We start from the raw sequence: 20629 nt of genomic DNA, 5'->3' as shown, positions 1-20629 counted from the left end.
GTCACAGGGGTCAAATAGGCTAAAATAGTTTAAACAACTTTTTGTGAATAACTAAGAGGCTTAGAGACCTGATATTGGGCCTATGACATGCTGGGATGAAGGGCTATGAAGTTTGTTCAAATGAATGACCTTTATCTTCATTCAAGGTCACAGGGGTCAAATAGGCTGAAATATTTCAACGACTTCTGCTCAAGAACCAGAAGACCCAGGGTACTGATATTGGGCCTGTAGCATGCTGGGATGAAGGGCACCAAGTTTGTTCAAATGAATGACCTTGACCTTCATTCAAGGTCCCAGGGGTTAAATAGGTTAAAATCTTCCAACGACTTCTTCTCAAGAACCAGAAGGCCCAGGGTACTGATATTGGGCCTGTAGCATGCTGGGATGAAGGGCTACAAGTTTGTTCAAATGAATAACCTTGACCTTCATTCAAGGTCACAGGGGTTAAATAGGCTAAAATCTTCAAACGACTTCTTCTCAAGAACTAGAAGGCCCAGGGTACTGATATTAGGCATATAGCATGCTGGTATGAAGGGCTACCAAGTTTGTTGAAATGAATGACCTTGACCTTCATTCAAGGTCACAGGGGTCAAATATGCTAAAACAATTTAAACAACATTTTGTGAATAACTAAGAGGCTTAGAGACCTGATATTGGGCCTATGACATGCTGGGATGAAGGGCTACCATATTTGTTTTTATAAAAATGACCTTGATCTTCATTCAATATCACAGGGGTAAAAATGGCTAAAATCTTTGAATGACTATGTTTAAATGACTATGTTGTATTGTGCCAATAGTCAGATGACCGTTAAGGCCCATTGGCCTCTAGTTTCATATTAATGTGAGTGTGGTTTGGGAGGCTGTGGTATATGTGTCTGATTTTGATACTGTAGTTTTGATATTTATGCGAGTGTGGTTTGGGAGGCTGCGGTATATGTGTCTGATTTTGATACTGTAGTTTTTTAGGTCATCTGACCTAAAGGGTCAGGATGACCTATTGTCATCATGCACCGTCCGTCGTCGTGCGCCGTCTGCCGTCCGCCGTGCGTAAACTTTTCAATCAAACGACTTCTTCTCAATAACCAAAAGGCCCAGGGTACTGATATTTGGCCTGTAGCATGCTAGGATGGAGGGCTATCAAGTTTTTGTTCAAATAAATGACCTTGACCTTCATTCAAGGTCACAGGGGTCAAATAGGCTAAAATCTTTCAATGACTTCTTCTCAAAAACCAGAAGACCCAGGGTACTGATATTGGGCCTGTAGCATGCTGGGATGAAGGGCTACCAAGTTTGTTCAAATAAATGACCTTGACCTTCATTCAAGGTCACAGGGGTCAAATAGGCTAAAATCTTTCAATGACTTCTTCTCAAGAACCAGAAGGCCCAGGGTACTGATATTGGGCCTGTAGCATGCTGGGATGAAGGGCTACCAAGTTTGTTCAAATGAATGACCTTGACCTTCATTCAATATCACAGGGGTAAAAATGGCTAAGATCTTTAAATGACTATGTTGTATTGTGCCAATAGTCAGATGACCGTTAAGGTCCATTGGCCTCTAGTTTCATATTAATGTGAGTGTGGTTTGGGAGGCTGTGGTATATGGGTCTGATTTTGATACTGAAGTTTTGATATTAATGTGAGTGTGGTTTAGGAGGCTGTGGTATATGTGTCTGATTTTGATACTGTAAGTGTGGTTTGGGAGGCTGTGGTATATGTGTCTGATTTTGATACTGTAGTTTTGATATTAATGCGAGTGTGGTTTCGGAGGCTGTGGTATATGTGTCTGATTTTGATACTGTAGTTTTAATATTAATGCGAGTGTGGTTTGGGATACTGTGGTATATGTGTCTGATTTTGATACTGTAGTTTTGATATTAATGTGAGTGTGGTTTCGGAGGCTGTGGTATATGTGTCTAATTTTGATACTGTAGTTTTGATATTAATGTGAGTGTGGTTTGGGAGGCTGTGGTATATGTGTCTGATTTTGATATTGTAAGTGTGGTTTGGGAGGCTGTGGTATATATGTCTGATTTTGATACTGTAGTTTTGATATTAATGCAAGTGTGGTTTCTGAGGCTGTGGTATATGTGTCTGATTTTGGTACTGTAGTTTTGATATTAATGCGAGTGTGGTTTGGGAGGCTGTGTTATATGTGTCTGATTTTGATACTGTAGTTTTGATATTAATGTGAGTGTGGTTTGGGAGGCTGTGGTATATGTGTCTGATTTTGATACTGTAGTTTTGATATTAATGTGAGTGTGGTTTGGGAGGCTGTGGTATATGTGTCTGATTTTGATACTGTAGTTTTGATATTAATGTGAGTGTGGTTTGGGAGGCTGTGGTATATGTGTCTGATTTTGATACTGTAGTTTTTCTCAGGAACCAGAAGGCCCAGGGTACTGATATTGGGCCTGTAGCATGCTGGGATGAAGGGCTACCAAGTTTGTTCAAATGAATGACCTTGACCTTCATTCAATATCACAGGGGTAAAAATGGCTAAGATCTTTAAATGACTATGTTGTATTGTGCCAATAGTCAGATGACCGTTAAGGTCCATTGGCCTCTAGTTTCATATTAATGTGAGTGTGGTTTGGGAGGCTGTGGTATATGGGTCTGATTTTGATACTGAAGTTTTGATATTAATGTGAGTGTGGTTTAGGAGGCTGTGGTATATGTGTCTGATTTTGATACTGTAAGTGTGGTTTGGGAGGCTGTGGTATATGTGTCTGATTTTGATACTGTAGTTTTGATATTAATGCGAGTGTGGTTTCGGAGGCTGTGGTATATGTGTCTGTTTTTTATACTGTAGTTTTAATATTAATGCGAGTGTGGTTTGGGATACTGTGGTATATGTGTCTGATTTTGATACTGTAGTTTTGATATTAATGTGAGTGTGGTTTGGGAGGCTGTGGTATATGTGTCTGATTTTGATACTGTAGTTTTGATATTAATGTGAGTGTGGTTTGGGAGGCTGTGGTATATGTGTCTGATTTTGATATTGTAAGTGTGCTTTGGGAGGCTGTGGTATATATGTCTGATTTTGATACTGTAGTTTTGATATTAATGCAAGTGTGATTTCTGAGGCTGTGGTATATGTGTCTGATTTTGGTACTGTAGTTTTGATATTAATGCGAGTGTGGTTTTGGAGGCTGTGTTATATGTGGCTGATTTTGATACTGTAGTTTTGATATTAATGTGAGTGTGGTTTGGGAGGCTGTGTTATATGTGTCTGATTTTGATACTGTAGTTTTGATATTAATGTGAGTGTGGTTTGGGAGGCTGTGGTATATGTGTCTGATTTTGATACTGTAGTTTTGATATTAATGTGAGTGTGGTTTGGGAGGCTGTGGTATATGTGTCTGATTTTGATACTGTAGTTTTGATATTAATGTGAGTGTGGTTTGGGAGGCTGTGGTATATGTGTCTAATTTTGATACTGTAAGTGTGGTTTGGGAGGCTGTGGTATATGTGTCTAATTTTGATACTGTAAGTGTGGTTTGGGAGGCTGTGGTATATGTGTCTGATTTTGATACTGTAAGTGTGGTTTGGGAGGCTGTGGTATATGTGTCTGATTTTGATACTGTAAGTGTGGTTTGGGAGGCTGTGGTATATGTGTCTGATTTTGATACTGTAGTTTTGATATTAATGCGAGTGTGGTTTGGGAGGCTGTGGTATATGTGTCTGATTTTGATACTGTAAGTGTGGTTTGGGAGGCTGTGGTATATGTGTCTGATTTTGATGCTGTAAGTGTGGTTTGGGAGGCTGTGGTATATGTGTCTGATTTTGATACTGTAAGTGTGGTTTGGGAGGCTGTGGTATATGTGTCTGATTTTGATACTGTAAGTGTGGTTTGGGAGGCTGTGGTATATGTGTCTGATTTTGATCCTGTAAGTGTGGTTTGGGAGGCTGTGGTATATGTGTCTGATTTTGATACTGTAAGTGTGGTTTGGGAGGCTGTGGTATATGTGTCTGATTTTGATACTGTAAATGTGGTTTTGGAGGCTGTGGTATATGTGTCTGATTTTGATACTGTAGTTTTGATATTAATGTGAGTGTGGTTTGGGAGGCTGTGGTATATGTGTCTGATTTTGATACTGTAGTTTTGATATTAATGTTGATCTTATAGTGCCATCTCAATGTAATACACAGCAACAAAAATCATAATTAAAACTTATCTATCTTAAAGTAGTTACACAGTCTTTTTTTCATTTAGATAAATAATATCCCATTATTATGGACATTTTAAGGCTGACCAATACAATAAATTTTACCCCCTGTTAACACTTTCATTCCGATGCTTGTTAAAATTTCTTTCTTTAATGTTTTTAAACATCATAGCTTCAACATATTTGTCTGATATATAGGAAGATTTCTCATTATAAAGATCGTATACTGGGGTCAATTAAAGTTTGACTCATAACTCACATGTCTTTATTTAAGTTTAACTCATTAGTCATATGTCTATGTTTCAGTTTGACTCCCGAGTAATGTGTCTACACCCTGTAAATAACAACATCGTGTTGCTTGGAACACTCTCTTGGATGTTGTATGCCTACAACACAAAAACACGGTAATGCAGCTCATCAATCATAATATCAGTCTCTCAAAACTTATTATGATTATGATGGTATAAAGGGTGAAAAATAGTTTTTTTCCACTTCTTCAAATAGTAGGCACTAACATCCCTAGTTTGTGCTTCCTACCACAAACTAACAAGCAGCAAGCTCTGTTCACTCAAGGAATTAACGCAACAAGGATATGGCGAATACTTGGCACATCTTAATGAAAAAAGATGGCCGATAAGTTTTATTATATGATCTTTCAATTAAAGTTTTCAATAAAATAAGGTTTTACAAAAAACTATGAGTGAAGGTGGCGGCTTTAAAAATCGCCACACAGTACAATATCCAGAAATTTTACAAGAGAGAGAACAATATGCTAACAATAGCAAACATACATTATACATATAAATGGTACACATACAAGTACAAAGAAAGCGGTGACAAAATATTACAAGAGAGAACAATATGCAATAAATGATAAAATAACAATAGTAAATCTACATTATACATATAAATGTTACACATAGAAGTACAAAGAAAGCAATGAGTATAAAATAAATGTGGATAATAAGAACAAACAGGGATGTGGTCTGGGTGGGTAATGAAATGTTGATAGAATCGATTAATGGCGCCTGTGAAAATTTTTTCTGTCCGCTGAAATGAGTAGTGCGCAAACTCATAAACAAAGCGTGGTCACGTGAGCTGATAAGCCAATCAGAAGTAATCAAATATATACGCAGAGGCGGTAAATTTGAAACGACTACAAGGAGGCGGTAAATTTGAATCGTGTAAAAAATCGTCTATTGCATAGACTCTTTATTTTTCCACTTCTTCAAATAGTAGGCACTAACATCCCTAGTTTGTGCTTCCTACCACAAACTAACAAGCAGCAAGCTCTGTTCACTCAAGGAATTAACGCAACAAGGATATGGCGAATACTTGGCACATCTTAATGAAAAAAGATGGCCGATAAGTTTTATTATATGATCTTTCAATTAAAGTTTTCAATAAAATAAGGTTTTACAAAAAACTATGAGTGAAGGTGCGGCTTTAAAATCGCCACAAAGCTTCATATATATATAACCTATAACACAATATATGAAGCTGCCGCCACCCTTGCTGCGTATGAATGAAATACTAACTACAGACCTGATTACCAGTTAAAATTATTATAGAAAAAATACCAGTGGAAAACATAAAGCAAAATAGGAAAGAATAAAAAACAATCTAGAACTTACTGGAAACAGTGAAGCAAGTTAAAACTTCAGAAATGTAAGTTAAATAGGTGAAAATGTTTGGAGAATATAAACTATTTTGTTCAAACTTATTTCAAGCTGACAACACAATGATAGTTGTTGATCTAGACAAAGAAAATAATCGACAAATTGAATCAATATAAATGTATAAAACAGCAACAACTAGCATGTTGTACAAAGAGGAGTACTGCCACAAAAAGCTGTGTTACCTAACTGGTATTAAGATAGCCTGAGCATGTGTATTACAACAATAACTGAATGCTATAAATTATAGTGCAAAAATAGAAAAAACACCGGAGAGAGTGTTGCATGAACAAGACAAAACTATTACGTCCCATAAAATTGGGACCACTTAATGTAGACTTGTATCCCATCGAAGGTTTAGTCTAGAGCTAGGGCGTACCGCCACAAAAGATCCGAGCATTACCTTATACAATAAAAAACATGTATAAAAACATATAAAACATATATAATGTAAGGTTACAAGTTTTAACCTTTGTAAAAAAATTTAACTTAATATGTCTTACTGTTCACATGTAACAGCTCGTGCAAAATCTAATTAGAAGAGTATCAGCCAGATCCAGGGCGTACCGCCACAAAGGATATCTAACAGATAATAAAAAAAACAAAATAAAACACTGTAATCTAAACATTAAAACAAGAGCAGCTACTATTCTCAAATAATAAGTACATTGAAAATAACATTAGACCAGAAAAATCTGAACCGGGGCGTACCGCCACTATGGATCAGAACTAGCTGGACATGGAAATAAGATACAATTACATCAACTATCAAGCACTAGACAGAACTGGGGCGTACCGCCACCATAGTTCTCACCTATGATAAATACCCAATCTAGTAATATCTTAGCTAGACAGATACATCAACAGGGGACCAACCACTACAAAGTACCCTACGTTACGGAATGTTTGCCAAACCTTGTGAACGAATGTAGACTTTAAAAGCGTCGCTTTTCCAACGACCTAGAGATCGGATTTGGGAATCAGAAAGACCTAATGAATTTGCAGCGAAGGATGCTCCCCCAATTCTGAAGGAGTGACCTTTGAAACGTGACACATCAAGGTGGCACAGTGACAAGCATTTTTGGACGAGGGAATCAAAACGCTTTCGCGGGAAGGGAAGTCCTTGGCGTGTTAGAAAGAGGCATCCTGCTTTAGAACCACGAAGTTTTAAATAATTGATAAGGTATAACACTGGACAATGCTTCTGGGGCATGGCTTTGACTGGAATAGTGTGAGGTTTCCCACTGATGTTGTGCTTAAAATGACGAAATGTGATAAATATTTGATTTGGTCTTTTGTCTTTAAATTCAACATCAACATCTGCTAATTGCAACAATTTCTTAGCTTGCGCTGAAGTATATGCTAGCAATTCCCCTAAACGAGCTAACGCATAAAATGCTAGTGTAAAGACCGCTGCTAAGAGAGACTGCTCGTGTGGGCAACTAGTAACTTTGCAGATTTGTTCACAAAGTGAATGCAAAATTGGAATAGTTATGGGCAGTCTCGTGTCGAAAGAAGGGGCCAGACGTGTAGCACCTTGAATGACCTTGCGAACAAAGAAGGATTTGGTAGGGTCGTTTAAACCATTTAGCTTATGTACATAGCCTAAAGCTGACAACTGTGACGTTATAGTACCAGGTGCCTTGCCCATTTGGTAGGCATTGGCAACATATAATGCTACTGTACTATGAGGTACTGGTATGCAGAATGGTTGTCCTAGTATGACAGTAGAAAATTGCGAAATCGCTGATAAAGCTCGATCATATATTCTTCTTGATGCTGGGGCCAGAGAAGCATTCAGGAGGGTTGACAAAGTGGGAAGAAGAGAGTTTGGTCCACCTGAGGATGCACTGGAGTTGGCTGAGGATTTGCAGAAGGCAGCAACTCTTTGAACCGCTTTATCTGTAAACGAGACAGAGCATCAGCCAATATATTTTTTCTACCTTCAATATGTTGAGCTTTTATCAAAATGTTATGGTGTAAACATTTTAGGACTAGAGCGCGAACCATTGTCATGATCACAGGGTCTCGAGAAGATTGAGAGTTTAAAACCGAAACAAGACTCATGTTATCAGTAAATAACCAGATAGCCGTGTTTTCTACTTGATGACCCCATGTATATATAGCAGCGACAATAGGATATAGCTCTAAGGCATTGATGTGAGGTTTTGTAATGTTGGGTGCCCAAACACCATACAACCATTCATCCTTGAATACAGCCCCAAAACCAATAGAAGCTGAGGCATCAGTAAAAAGCTGAATTGTCTCTGAGGTCTCCCATATATCTGACAAGAAGAAGTTTTTTCCATTAAATTTGTCTAAAAATTCAGCCCATAATGCCATATCAGCTCTTCCACCCGCGTTAAGTCTAATTTTATGACCCGATTTCTTTATGCCCTTGGTCAAGTCTATCATCCGACGCAGGAAGGGCCGACCTGGTATCACGACACTAGTTGCAAATTGTAATGTCCCAATTAAAGATTGTAATTCCTTAAGGGTGACTTTTTTGCGACATTTGAAATCGTGGCATAAAGCTTTACATTTAGATAGTTTGTCTTGTGGGAGACGAGATTCCATGACAATAGCATCAAGAGTGATTCCTAGAAAGGGGAGGATTTTATCCGGTCCAAAAGTTTTTTCTGTTGCCAAGGGAACCCCTAACTGTGAACAAAGTAATTGAAAATCTTGTAAACTCGAAAGGCATTTCTCATAAGAAGGTTCAATGAACAAAAAATCATCCAAAACTTTGACAATGGCTGATGTTCTGCCTCGCTGATACATGATCCATTCAATAGCAGAGCTAAACATCTCAAAAATTCTGCAACTTTCTGCAAGGCCCATGGGAAGACATTTATCAAAATAAAATTGACCTTTCCAATGAAAACCAAGCAGATGGTGTTGACTGGGGTGAATTGGAATAATCCTGAAAGCTGATTCAATATCTGATTTGGCCATAAATGGTGTTGGAGTACGTTTCAAGAAAGATATTGCGTCCTGAATTGTTTGATACTGTACCGACGTAAACTCCTCATGAATACCATCATTAATAGAAGAACCCTCTGGAAAACTAAGGTGGTGAATGAGTCGGAATTTATTGGATTCTTTCTTAGGAACAACCCCTAAAGGGCTTAAATGAAAAGTTGAAAATGGTGGATTTGGAAATGGGCCTGCAATACGACCTGCTTGTATTTCTTTAGCCAGTTTGTCGTCAACAATTTCAGGCATATCTTTAGCCGATACCAGATTATTGCAGAATTCATGAGATGGCTCACCTTGAAAATGAAATTTAAAACCTTCAGTAAAACCATTCACTAAATAAGAGGCTTTTCCCTGGTCATAACCCTGAAGGGCACGAGCAAGAAATACTGGATCAACCGGCGAGATTACTTTATTGTCCGAAGCGCCATTGATGCCCGCGGGCATTTCCACGATAGGGGAAGCGGTAGTTGGATGGATTGTTGAAACGTTGGCCGAAGCGTGGCCCACGAAAGCGAAAGTGAGGGGGACGAAAATTGCCATGGGTAGATGACCCTTGGTTGCCCTGATAGCCCAAAACCGGGCAATTAGAGCTGGCATGTTTCGCCCCACAAACTCCACATTTGTGCAGAAATTTGCACCCACTGCAATATTCACCACGCGCGTAGCGATGACAGACATTTGTATTTTGAGACAAGTTTGCGCGACGCGACATGGCCTCCTGCCACAATTCCATTTGGCATTCATCCCAGCGAAGATGACATGCAGGGTTGGCCATCAACATTCTAAATGTTTTGTCATAATATCGCCAGTCTGCATGTTTTGCTGCCAGATGACGGACCATCGACATGTATTTAAGCAGTTTGGGAAAAACCTCTTTGTTAGCATCTATGCTACAAAACACAGCAATAAATATATTAAAATGATTTGTCCATTCATCTATTGATAGAGTCTTTGGTGGACCAGATTTCCTGACTAGCTGAAAGGATGGTTTGTCATCATTGGTGTTGATGACCATAGTCATGTTCCCATCAGTGTCTTTATCTGTTAACGTGCTCATGTCAACGAATTTATTTGCCAAAATCTTTTGTCGAACAATGTCAGAGACCATCAAATGTAAGGGTAAAGATTGAGACACGAAATGCCTCGAATTGTCAGTGTCTGTCTCTACGTCATCATGAAAGGCGAGAGAGTTGGCTGGAAAAATGCCCTCACCAATAGCCATTGTTGTGGATGGGGCACTTGACATGTTGGCAGTCACAGTTGTTGCAGTAAACTGGGTGCTGGGTGGGGTTGTGGTTAACACGACTGTTGTTGGTGTTGCTGCTGTTTGAACAGCAGAGGCATTGGGCACAGGTACATCTATTGGCTGAGCAGGGGGATGAATGTGTGCACGAGCCTCCTGCATCCCGGCTTCAAAGGCTTCTCTGATGAGGCCCTGTAATTGTGAGGAGGCCATCGTGACCTCTGGTGAACTGGAGACAGGAATAGTAGGCTCGGCCCCAGAAGCTGATGTTGCTGTAGAGGCTGACGCCTGGTTGATTCGACTCCGTTTTTGACACTGTAGCATTGACATATTGGTTTTGCAGGGCAGCTCGACGCTTAGGAGGCATTATGGTGTATCTGGAATTAAATAAGTGTGGCCAGCAATAATGAAGTTCACAAGAATTCCTTAGTTAAAATTAAATCAAAATTGTGCGTAAAATAACACGACGCTTTTGTAGACTTGAACTTTGATAATTCCAGAGTAAGTCCCCAAATATTAAGAACAAAGAAAACAAACATTGAAATTAATAATGTAACTGCGAACTTGTGACCTTAAATAAATAATTGTAATTGTAAGTAAACATTATCTCTATATATATATATAGTTAAAGAACTGTTATTATTCAATTAAAAATTATATCAGAAATTCCAATAATAAAGGGGTAACAAATTGGTGTTCTTAATGTAAAAAGAATAAACAAAACAAAATTAAGATTATAATGATAGTATATTGAATCAATAATGACAACAAAACAACTAATAAATGTACGCGGGCACTTAGGCAAATAAAATTATAATGTTTTTGAGATGAACGCGGGCACAAAGGCAGAATAACGGGTACACGACAAAGCAACCCAGGGTTTACACCTCTGCCTAAACAGATATATGGCGTATATGTAAGCCAAAATGGCAAACAAAGCCCCGAGAAGCTGTGTACAAAAACTTTTTTTTTTTTTTTTTTTTTTTTTTTTTTTTTTTTAGATCTTATTTTTATTGATAGATCTTATAGAAAATGTGGAATGTCTTGATTCTTGAACAGAATGGTACATAAATAAATCAAATTGTCTTAATACTGTAGAAATACCTAGATGTCAGGCCAAGTGCCTGTTGCAAACCAACACAGGGGGAAGGGAGACAACTCCTGATAACTATGGAAAACAAATTAACGTTTTGAGGGAGTATAAGATACAACCTTTGATTGACCTATAATATGGCTTCATATTATGAAAATGCACACCATCTTGACACAGAAGTTCGTTTTCATTCCAAATCTCACGTGTATGTTTCCAAAATACTACTCCAGGTATCTCCAAACTACGAGCCAGCAAGTCATTAGTCTCGGCCACCCGCGCATTGTAAACAGAAATAGGAACATCCCCTTTATGCCGACGCGTCCGTTCACGGCGAAATAACTGACACACAGCAATTTTTTGAACACCACAACGAAGAAGACTATGCACGAAATCAATAATCGCAGCGACGACTTGGTTGGGCTGAAAGTTCGGCCTACTGAGATCATTACCGCCGCATTGTAAACAAACAAGCTTATAAGAACTGGAAGCGTAACGGTGAAAACGGGAAACTAAACGAGCGATATTAGCACCCGGAATCCCAACCAGATGAACAACATCGTTTGAGAAGCCAAAATTATCACGCGATGGGGATGCCTGTATAAACTTTTCCAAACGAGCGATAAAACTGTGGCCGAGTACCAAAACATGAGCTGGGTCAGACATGACAGATGTGGCCTTGGCCTTGTGACCTGGTTTTGAGCTTAATCAAGCGAAGAAAAGTAAACAAACTTACCCGGAAACGAAAATTGATGATCACTGCCAAATAGTTACATGTCGTTGACAGATATGAAGTCAAAAGAGTACTTGAAAGTGCAAATAATGAAATGTTGATAGAATCGATTAATGGCGCCTGTGAAAATTTTTTCTGTCCGCTGAAATGAGTAGTGCGCAAACTCATAAACAAAGCGTGGTCACGTGAGCTGATAAGCCAATCAGAAGTAATCAAATATATACGCAGAGGCGGTAAATTTGAAACGACTTACAAGGAGGCGGTAAATTTGAATCGTGTAAAAAATGTGACATTGGAGACAAGGAACCCACAATGAAGAACCAATTGTACGATTTCATGGCCGACTGTTGATAAACTTTATTTCATTACATTATAAGTATAGAAATCACAGTTGTAGTGATCTGTTTTGTAAGCCACATTTCGAAAGTGTATATTGTCTATAGTACCCATTAGTCACTAGCTAAAAATTGTTCATTTGCCTTCAGAGGTTGGGCGAGTATAGAACTCTACCAGGCAGGTTATAGCTTGTTTAATCAACGTGATATGGTTAATCAGAGCGTAATTCCTATTGATAGCACATTACACATGCTACATGCCCAGTTTTTTTTGGTTTAGGTCTTAATTAGTTTACTCTCTAAGCTAGTCTCTATTTGTGCTTCATCTGACCTGTAACAATTTCAAGTGTAGGTGTTGTCTGCATCTCTGTTACTTGTCAGGAGATTCAATGCTCCACTCTATACTATTTCATACTTACTTAACCAGTGATTGATTGCAACTTAATGTTTGAGCTTAAGGGAGAGTCGAAGGACCATGGTTACTATTATAACCTTCAAGTTAATAACAATTTAATTTCCCATTTCATAATGTTTTCTTTGGCTATATTATACGACCACTAAGAACTTTTAAAATTTTATTGAATTATTCCCTTTTATAAAAAGGTTGTTAAGTTTTTAGGTTTAATTTTCAAAAAGGTTCAATTAGGTAAAGGATCAGCCATTACATATAAAACACTATTTTGTACATTTACAATATCCCATTTAATAGTTGTTATGTGGTACGTTAGGTCTATACTAACGTATGAGGTAATTTTTGGTGAACTTCTCACGCCATATTTGTAATTAGCTGTTTTTATTTGCGCTTGTTAATTATAGATTGAACCTTCAATTATTAATTCTTGTTTCTTAACCATTGACGCTGTGGTTATGTGCTCAATTATTGGACTGAGTTTTGGAAAGTATACGTGCTGAAGATAGAATTAGGCAGTGATCTATAATATTTTTTAGTCTGTTTAATTTAATTGATCATAATTAAATTTGTTAAATCACTGTATTATTATTTGATATTTGTTCCGTTAGGTAGCCAAAGTAACCTGGAGTATGTCTACACTATCCATGTCAGAGATGTGCATGAGAGACGTCTCGATTGCGTACAAGATCCCAATCTCTTGTCTTCTGTTGCTTAGGGAGGACCACTTGTGGGACAGGCCAAGTGGTATACCACAGTGAAGAATCACGCATGCCCAGGTATTGAACCAAATTCATAAGTTATTAAATGCCTCTTTCCACATATACTAAAACCACAAGTAAGCTCGCACCCGGTGACCCAACCACCCCCCCCCCCCCCCCCCCCCCCCCCCCCCCCCCAAAGATGGACAAAAAAGATTATTAGGAAGCGCTCAAACCGACATGCCTTTAATAAAAAAAATTTTATTGCCCTAACACACAATATGAGTATAAAATTGATTTGCAAAACAAGTCAAATTTTATCAATGAAAGAGACTTAGGTTTTGTTCATTTTATTTTCTACTCTGCAATTTAGAGTATCGGAAGTTCTAGGGACAATTTGGAGGCCTCCAATGAACAGTGATAAGTGGTGGCAATTTACAGGAATGAGAGAGTTGCTTTATTGATGTTGAATATGTGTATTTGTGTGACTTATTTCAGATTCTCTAGTCCAAGGGTTCATTATTAGTTTGTGTTGTTAAGTGTGTTAGACAAATCTGTACTCATATCTATTGGGTTATACCAAGATATAACGCTAACTCCCCGTGGAGTCCCCTTGAAAAACCGCAGTCTCCTTTATGTTCTCTAAGTATCCTTGTTTGCTTCCTATTAGGGTGTCAATGTGGAGTACGATACAGACAATATTGTATTAGCAAGGGTGTGATGCAAAAAAGTATGTAAGGGGCGGATAACTTGTGATGGACATTTTTCTAAAACATGAGGTCAAAACTATTGTATTTTACAGAACTTTGGACACGATGGACAATTTCACAGTATCCTGTGTCAACCCATATGACCACATCTGTTGTCCCTAATAGAGGGACAGTTCGGCTGTTTGGATCATCTTACGCGGGTCCTCCATCTTGGTGGAACTTGGGATGCAAAGACACTCAAACTGCAAGATGTTGTATGATACACGAACCGAATGACCTCTTCTATCCTCCAATTGAGAAGGTACGAAAGGTACATTTAAATCAAACTATCAACTGAGAAATGGCAGACTCCAAAGATACTACGTAATAAAACAGCTACAATAGCTACATACGGTATACACAAATCTATCATTCTATTAAAGCCCTTTCCCTCGGGAACATTTTTCCTATAGTGTTGTCTGGCAAGGTATAGTCCCCTTGTCAAAATACATTGCCAGACAACACTATAGTAGAACAGTTCCCGAGAAAGGGCCATAATAATACGTCACATGACATTATTATGACGTCATATATTTGGTCGCGTGCTCATTCCCGTGGGAATATACTTTGCTATAGCTCTTGTAGTCAGGTATAGTCTTCTCTAGTCAAGAAGGACAGGGAACTGTCGCAAAATAGACCATGGCTGTTTTCCAATCGCATTCCTAGTAATTGTCATGTGATGTACTAAATATCATTATTTATGTAATCTCTGATCATAACCTTTAATATCGAAAAGTTATTTCTCATCTCAACACTAATTAACTAAGGAAGATTTGCTATAAACGTATAATGAATGCACTAAGTTCTCATCATAACATAAGTTAATTAGCTGTTATACTTTCATTTAGTATGGCAATATAATGCAAATCAAAATTGATTCTTTATCTGTATTTCTGTTTGGAAGAATTTTGAATATTGCCCCAGTTTTAATTATCCCCCGCCCAACGAAGTTGGCGGGGGATATACAAATGGGTTCCGTCCGTCCGTCCGTCCGTCCGTCCGTCCGTCCGTCCGAATGGTTTCCGGAGCATAACTCTAAAACCAGTAGAGATATTTCCATGAAACTTCATAGACACATTGGTCTTATAGTCTAGTAGTGCCTTTTGCTATTTTTAGGTTTTCATTTTTTGCATTTTTTCCGTAACCATGGAAATATTGCTGAAAATATCATATTTTTGTACCAGGTTCGTTTCCGGAGCATAACTCTAAAACCAGAAAAGATATTTCCACAAAACTTCATAGACACATTGGCCTTATGGTCTAGTAGTGCCTTTTGCTATTTTAAGGTTTTCACTTTTTGTACTTTTTCTGTAACCATGGAAACATTGCTGAAAATGGCAGATTTTTGTGTAAGAATCGTTTCCGGAGCACAACTCTAAAACAAGCAGAGATATTTCCATGAAACTTCATAGACACATTGTTCTTATGGTCTAGTAGTGCCTTTTGCTATTTTTAGGTTTTCATTTTTTGTACCTTTTCCGTAACCATGGAAACATTGCTGAAAATATCATATTTTTGTACCAGGTTCGTTTCCGCAGCATAACTGGAAAACTGGTTGAGGTATATGCACGGAACTCCATAGGCACATTAGTCTTATGGTCTAGTAGTGCCTTTTGCTATTTTAAGGTTTTCACTTTTTGTACTGTTTTCTGTAACCATGGAAACATTGCTGAAAATGGCAGATTTTTGTGTAAGAATCGTTTCCGGAGCACAACTCTAAAACCAGCAGAGATATTTCCATGAAACTTCATAGACACATTGTTCTTATGGTCTAGTAGTGCCTTTTGCTATTTTTAGGTTTTCACTTTTTGTGCTTTTTTCTGTAACCATAGAAACATTGCTGAAAATATCATATTTTTGTAGCAGGTTCATTTCCGGAGCATAACTCTAAAACCAGCAGAGATATTTCCACTTCATAGACACATTCATTTTATGGTCTAGTAGTACCTTTTGCTATTTTTAGGTTTTCATTTTTTGCACTTTTTCCTGTTTTTTTTTCATACACATAAGTCTCCACAATCAAACTTACTTCAGCTTTGATATCTCCATTGGCGGGGGATCTGAATGACTATGTCCTTGTTTGTATTACAATGATTTCAGATAAAAGCAGGGATATTTTTTATCTAACACTTAAGCAGGAACATTTTTATGTGTTGTTGTAGGAGGATGAGACCTACTTTAACCGAGCTCGTATAACGGCCGTAGCTGATATAGGACAGTGTGTCTGGGTGGGGACCGGCGAGGGTAACCTCATCATCTACGAAGTGTCGGAGCAAGCCAATATAAAAACGCCGACAGATCAGTCTCCTTCCACAGAGACAATGTCCAGTATCATCAGCAGTTCTGTGGCACCCTTTAGTCCAAAGAAGAAAATTCTCCGTGGTGCTAACGATCCTCGGTTTAATGGTGACTGTCGAACAAAGGAGAAACTTGGTAGAGATTTGGCATTTAATACTAATCAGTCATTGGTTGTTTCCTCATCCAATCAGATTAGTACCACTACAACATCAGATGCTGCTTCTACAGGGACTAGTACACCAAGAATGTTATCTCCCCGAGCTAAAGCACGCCGAGCAAAAGGAAGTGATGGTAGTAAAGAACGCACCAGCTCTGAACATCGAGCAGATGTCTCGAAAGGAAGTCGTGATAATAGCCAGGAGTTGAGGAACATTGAGGCTGAGAAACCTCTAATGGCCATGGAACGCTCATCAAGTGATGAGAGTGTTCGTAGAAACAACTCAAAAACAAAGCACAGATCTCGCAAGGACAGCCATAAAGTACACCAAAAAAACAGTTCTGCACAAGAGGTCGTAGGTCACACAACTGTCTCAAAACTAGAATTATCTGATAAACCAACAGATACAATGACTGAATCAGCAGACACAATAGAATCTGTGAAATGTTTGGATACTACCGAAAACACAGATTCAAAAACAGAAAAAGATTTAGAATCTGTGAAAAAGACATCAGAAGAGACAACAAATACAGATTCTCAGAACAGACAAAGGAAGGTAGGTGTGGCACCACTTCATACTCCCGCGTGATCAATAATGATACAGTCATGGAGAAGATATTAAATCGGGGATCATGTGACAGTAAAGGACAATAAGTTGTGACCATCTGGTGTCCTATCAGTGGGAACACAATTGCCATGACGTAAGCCAGGATCACTTTAATGTGAATATGGATGTTGTAGGAAGACACAGAGGATATCCAATCACCTCTGACAGTGACCTTGAAAGGACATTCTCTGTGACCATCAATAGTCCATATCCCGTCACAATGGTTGCCATTAATAAGCCAGAGATAATTTCTCTAGAAGTCCAAAATGGACCTGTTAACTAGAGCACACAGAGGATATCCATATCACAGTCTGACGCTCTGTGACCTTGTCTAACGACATTGGCATTTCATGAGAGGACACTCAATAGGGTAATGTCCCGTGTACATTCAGCTGTGGAGGAGAATGTTGTTTTCTCTGAAGGTGTTGACCAGCTGATGAGGATGTGTCCCCATCCTTACGAAGTTAATGTCTCTAGGGGAAGGACCATAGTGAGGCATGTGACTACAGTCTATACCCTATGTTCACACTGACCAGTAAGGAGACAGTAAAGATGGTGACACATCTGATTTCAGGGTAAACTGTACCCATTCAGTCTGGACTGGAGGAGAACATTTTTTGCAAGAAGACAGTTCTACTGAGGAGGTGTTTATCACACAACTCCATTATTGGTTCCATAGAAATGACACCCCATTTAGACTCTAGGCATAACAGTCTGGATGGAAGACAAATCAGCTAGTGAGTTTGGGTCAGGATTACAGAGTATTGACAGCAGACATAACTGTTTAGATGGAGGCATTGGGGCTTGGACAAATAAACAGGCAGATCTGGTCCGAATGGACAATTGGTCGGTATCTGTAAGTGGTAGTCCACTGTGACTCTCCGAACTGAAGGACCCTTTGGTGACACAAGTTGGATGACCATCTTAACTCTAGTGAAGAGGCATCGTAGAAGTATCGACTGGTCTGACTTACCACAGTAAACACAATCTGGACAGCATGATGAGTTCTAGTTGACAACAGAAAACACGAACACCAGTATGTTTCGACCAAGTTCACTGTGGTATTATGAGAACATAATGAACCTGTTTAGGTAGAGTGAACATTGTAGAACACAGAGTACGGAGATCAGAGTAGTCACTCGGCAGTTCAGCCTCCCTCTTAGACCACACCAGATTTCTTCACCATGCTTACCAAGGTCAAGATTACAGATAAACCAGTTAGAAGCTAATAAAAGATGAAGGTAATATTTTTTTCTTGAAATCTGTTTTCTAGAAAGGACTTACACACTAAGTTCGAAATGTGAAATATTTAGTTTTGAAATGATTATGCATTTTGTAGTAATACCATTCTTCAGAACACTCACACAGTTATTCTCCTCTTCCTCTGTTTCCTTGGCTCCTATCCAGGCCTCCTCCTCCATTCATTGACACTTCTTCTAGATTGAGTATTTATTTTCACCACATACATGGTTCCCCAGTGTTGCTGAGTTTTTCTGCTGTACTGGTGTAAAGTTATTAAAGAGGATACAGGACCCAATGCAGGTAACATCAGTAGTAAGACCCAGGTTATAACTCATTTCAATGAGTTCAAATTCAGTGAAAAAGTTCAGGAGTTATTTTCAAAAGTGCAGTTGGGTAACTGTTAAATTAAGTAGGAAAAGAGTTATGTTGACTTAACCCTTCTTATCAAAATGCACGAGCTCAATGTGTGTAATTTCTATGTGGTTGATTTTCAGCGAAACCGATAATGACCGTCGCAGGGTAAGATGAGGATACACACATGTACATGTAGGAAGGCTCCACCTCCTCACATAATAGTACAGAGCAGCTGAGCATAGTCACTTCCAGGTTCCACCTCAAGGCTCACAAGTCTAAGGTAGTACACCACACCATCCCTATAGGGTTTCTACAATGACAACAATGAGTCAGGCCATCCAAGCCATCAATATGTTTTTAAGATAGCTGAACCAGTAGAAGCTTCTACCTAATGTTCAGTGTTTTTCTTGACCTTTCATGGTCAAGGTTCTGAACATCTTAGTGCAGACCCAATTTACAAACTGGAACAATGGAGTGTTGTATCCTTTCATACCCTAAACAAAGTTCGAGTCCATGTGTTATTTATCAGTGTATGGTTGTAAATGTTATTTTGGTATACAACCCTCCAATTACAACTTTTCATTCATCACAAATAGAAATTAATTCCTCTAACTGTTTTAATACCTATGTTATCAATTCCAATGTCCTCTCACAAATTAAATGTTATACTTACTCAGGTTTTTTTCCAGATAAAAAGTCACATTTATTATTAAGATTGCTAAATGTGATATAAAAATGAATATTCTAGGAGTTTTAAATTTCCTTCATGGTTTTATAACACAGCTATGGTTGATGATAGCCATATTTTAAAATGTAGGACAAGTTTCTTAGGTAAATGTTGAAGTTGTATGAACGGAATGCTATTCATGGATTTAACAATGAGATTTACAAATCATGTGAAATTACCATCAGTATTGTCCTTTATTACATGAACTTGCGAGTCTTATGAATCACATCATAATAATGCGTCTCAAACAGGACAAAGTGTGTTTACTGTTAAAGATGTTTAAAATATGGCTAGACTTTTTTTATGTTTCAACTTCATTTTAAGTTCAAATAATATAAGGCCCCCTTTGTTCCATTAATCAGTAATGCTCCTGGGCGCTCAATTACAGCGAATACGGTATTTAAACGGTGTTATTTTATGTCAGGGATAAGATCTGAGTAGGATTCTAGGTGATATACAATACATATTTGAGTATATTACTATAACATACCATTCCTCAAAACAGAACAAATTATCACCCTTTGGGTAAAGCTGGTACAATATGACATTTCCATTTACATTTACATTAGTTATATTTCAGAAAATTTAACATTGCATTGAGGCAATGGTTCCATTCAATTAAGACATTTGGAATTACATTGTTATCCAATTGGCCACATGTTATACACATTATATATGGCATTTTAGATAATTAAAATGATATTGAATCAGTACCAATTGGTAATTCCCACCAACTATCTGTGAACCTTAAATACAGGTAAGTGTCAGTTACAATGGATGGTACATTTATAATATCTTATACCCAAGGATTTATGCTTCATACACATATCATAATTGTGCCTTTTTAAGTGTTTTATGTTAATAAGACCACCTTACCATATTCAAACTTAATGTGTTGTGTAAGGTGTATAACAATTCAAACCAAATATTTTGTATACTTATCTGATTGTGTTAATGATTCAGAGATATTTTGTTGACATTTTATCGAATATTTTTAAATTTCACAAATATAAATTAAGTCAATTAAAAATGTTATAAATCCATGCTTACAATTCAACATTCTCATATTGTTTATGTTCGGTAAGCTTGTTAATTCATTTTCAAGTTTTACATGGTAATACAAAAAAAAACCTTAATGTCAGGTTCATGTTAGGATAACGC

The 20629-nt window shown here is 38.0% G+C and overlaps 2 protein-coding genes across 5 annotated transcripts in view; one reads left to right on the top strand and one right to left on the bottom strand.

The window, feature by feature from the left end:
* Positions 1 to 20629, top strand: part of LOC138320888 (uncharacterized) — a gene marked incomplete in the record, with an annotated part of 67572 nt that overhangs the window by 10030 nt on the left and 36913 nt on the right. Inside the window, 1 exon segment of the mRNA XM_069264176.1 lies at positions 4475 to 4572. Coding sequence (XP_069120277.1) covers positions 4475 to 4572 — 98 coding nt within the window.
* LOC138320890 (uncharacterized) lies at positions 5494 to 12037 on the bottom strand. 4 transcript variants are annotated; one of them, XM_069264180.1, is made up of 3 exons: positions 11893 to 12032; positions 10036 to 10443; positions 5494 to 7746 (listed from the first exon to the last, which is right to left on the bottom strand). In XM_069264180.1, exons 2-3 carry the CDS (start codon positions 10394 to 10396, stop codon positions 6740 to 6742), a joined length of 1368 nt encoding a protein of 455 aa, XP_069120281.1. In that variant the 5' UTR covers positions 10397 to 10443; positions 11893 to 12032; the 3' UTR covers positions 5494 to 6739. The 4 variants fall into 4 exon arrangements, with proteins under 4 accessions (XP_069120281.1, XP_069120280.1, XP_069120282.1 ...); XM_069264179.1 differs by having other exon boundaries at positions 10036 to 12037; XM_069264181.1 differs by having other exon boundaries at positions 5494 to 6426; positions 10036 to 12037.

Source organism: Argopecten irradians, chromosome 4 (assembly GCF_041381155.1).
Source record: "Argopecten irradians isolate NY chromosome 4, Ai_NY, whole genome shotgun sequence".
In the NCBI taxonomy this organism is placed as follows: domain Eukaryota; kingdom Metazoa; phylum Mollusca; class Bivalvia; order Pectinida; family Pectinidae; genus Argopecten; species Argopecten irradians.
The sequence above is the reverse complement of the archived record's forward strand: the minus strand, read 5'-3'. Positions and strand labels throughout refer to the sequence as shown.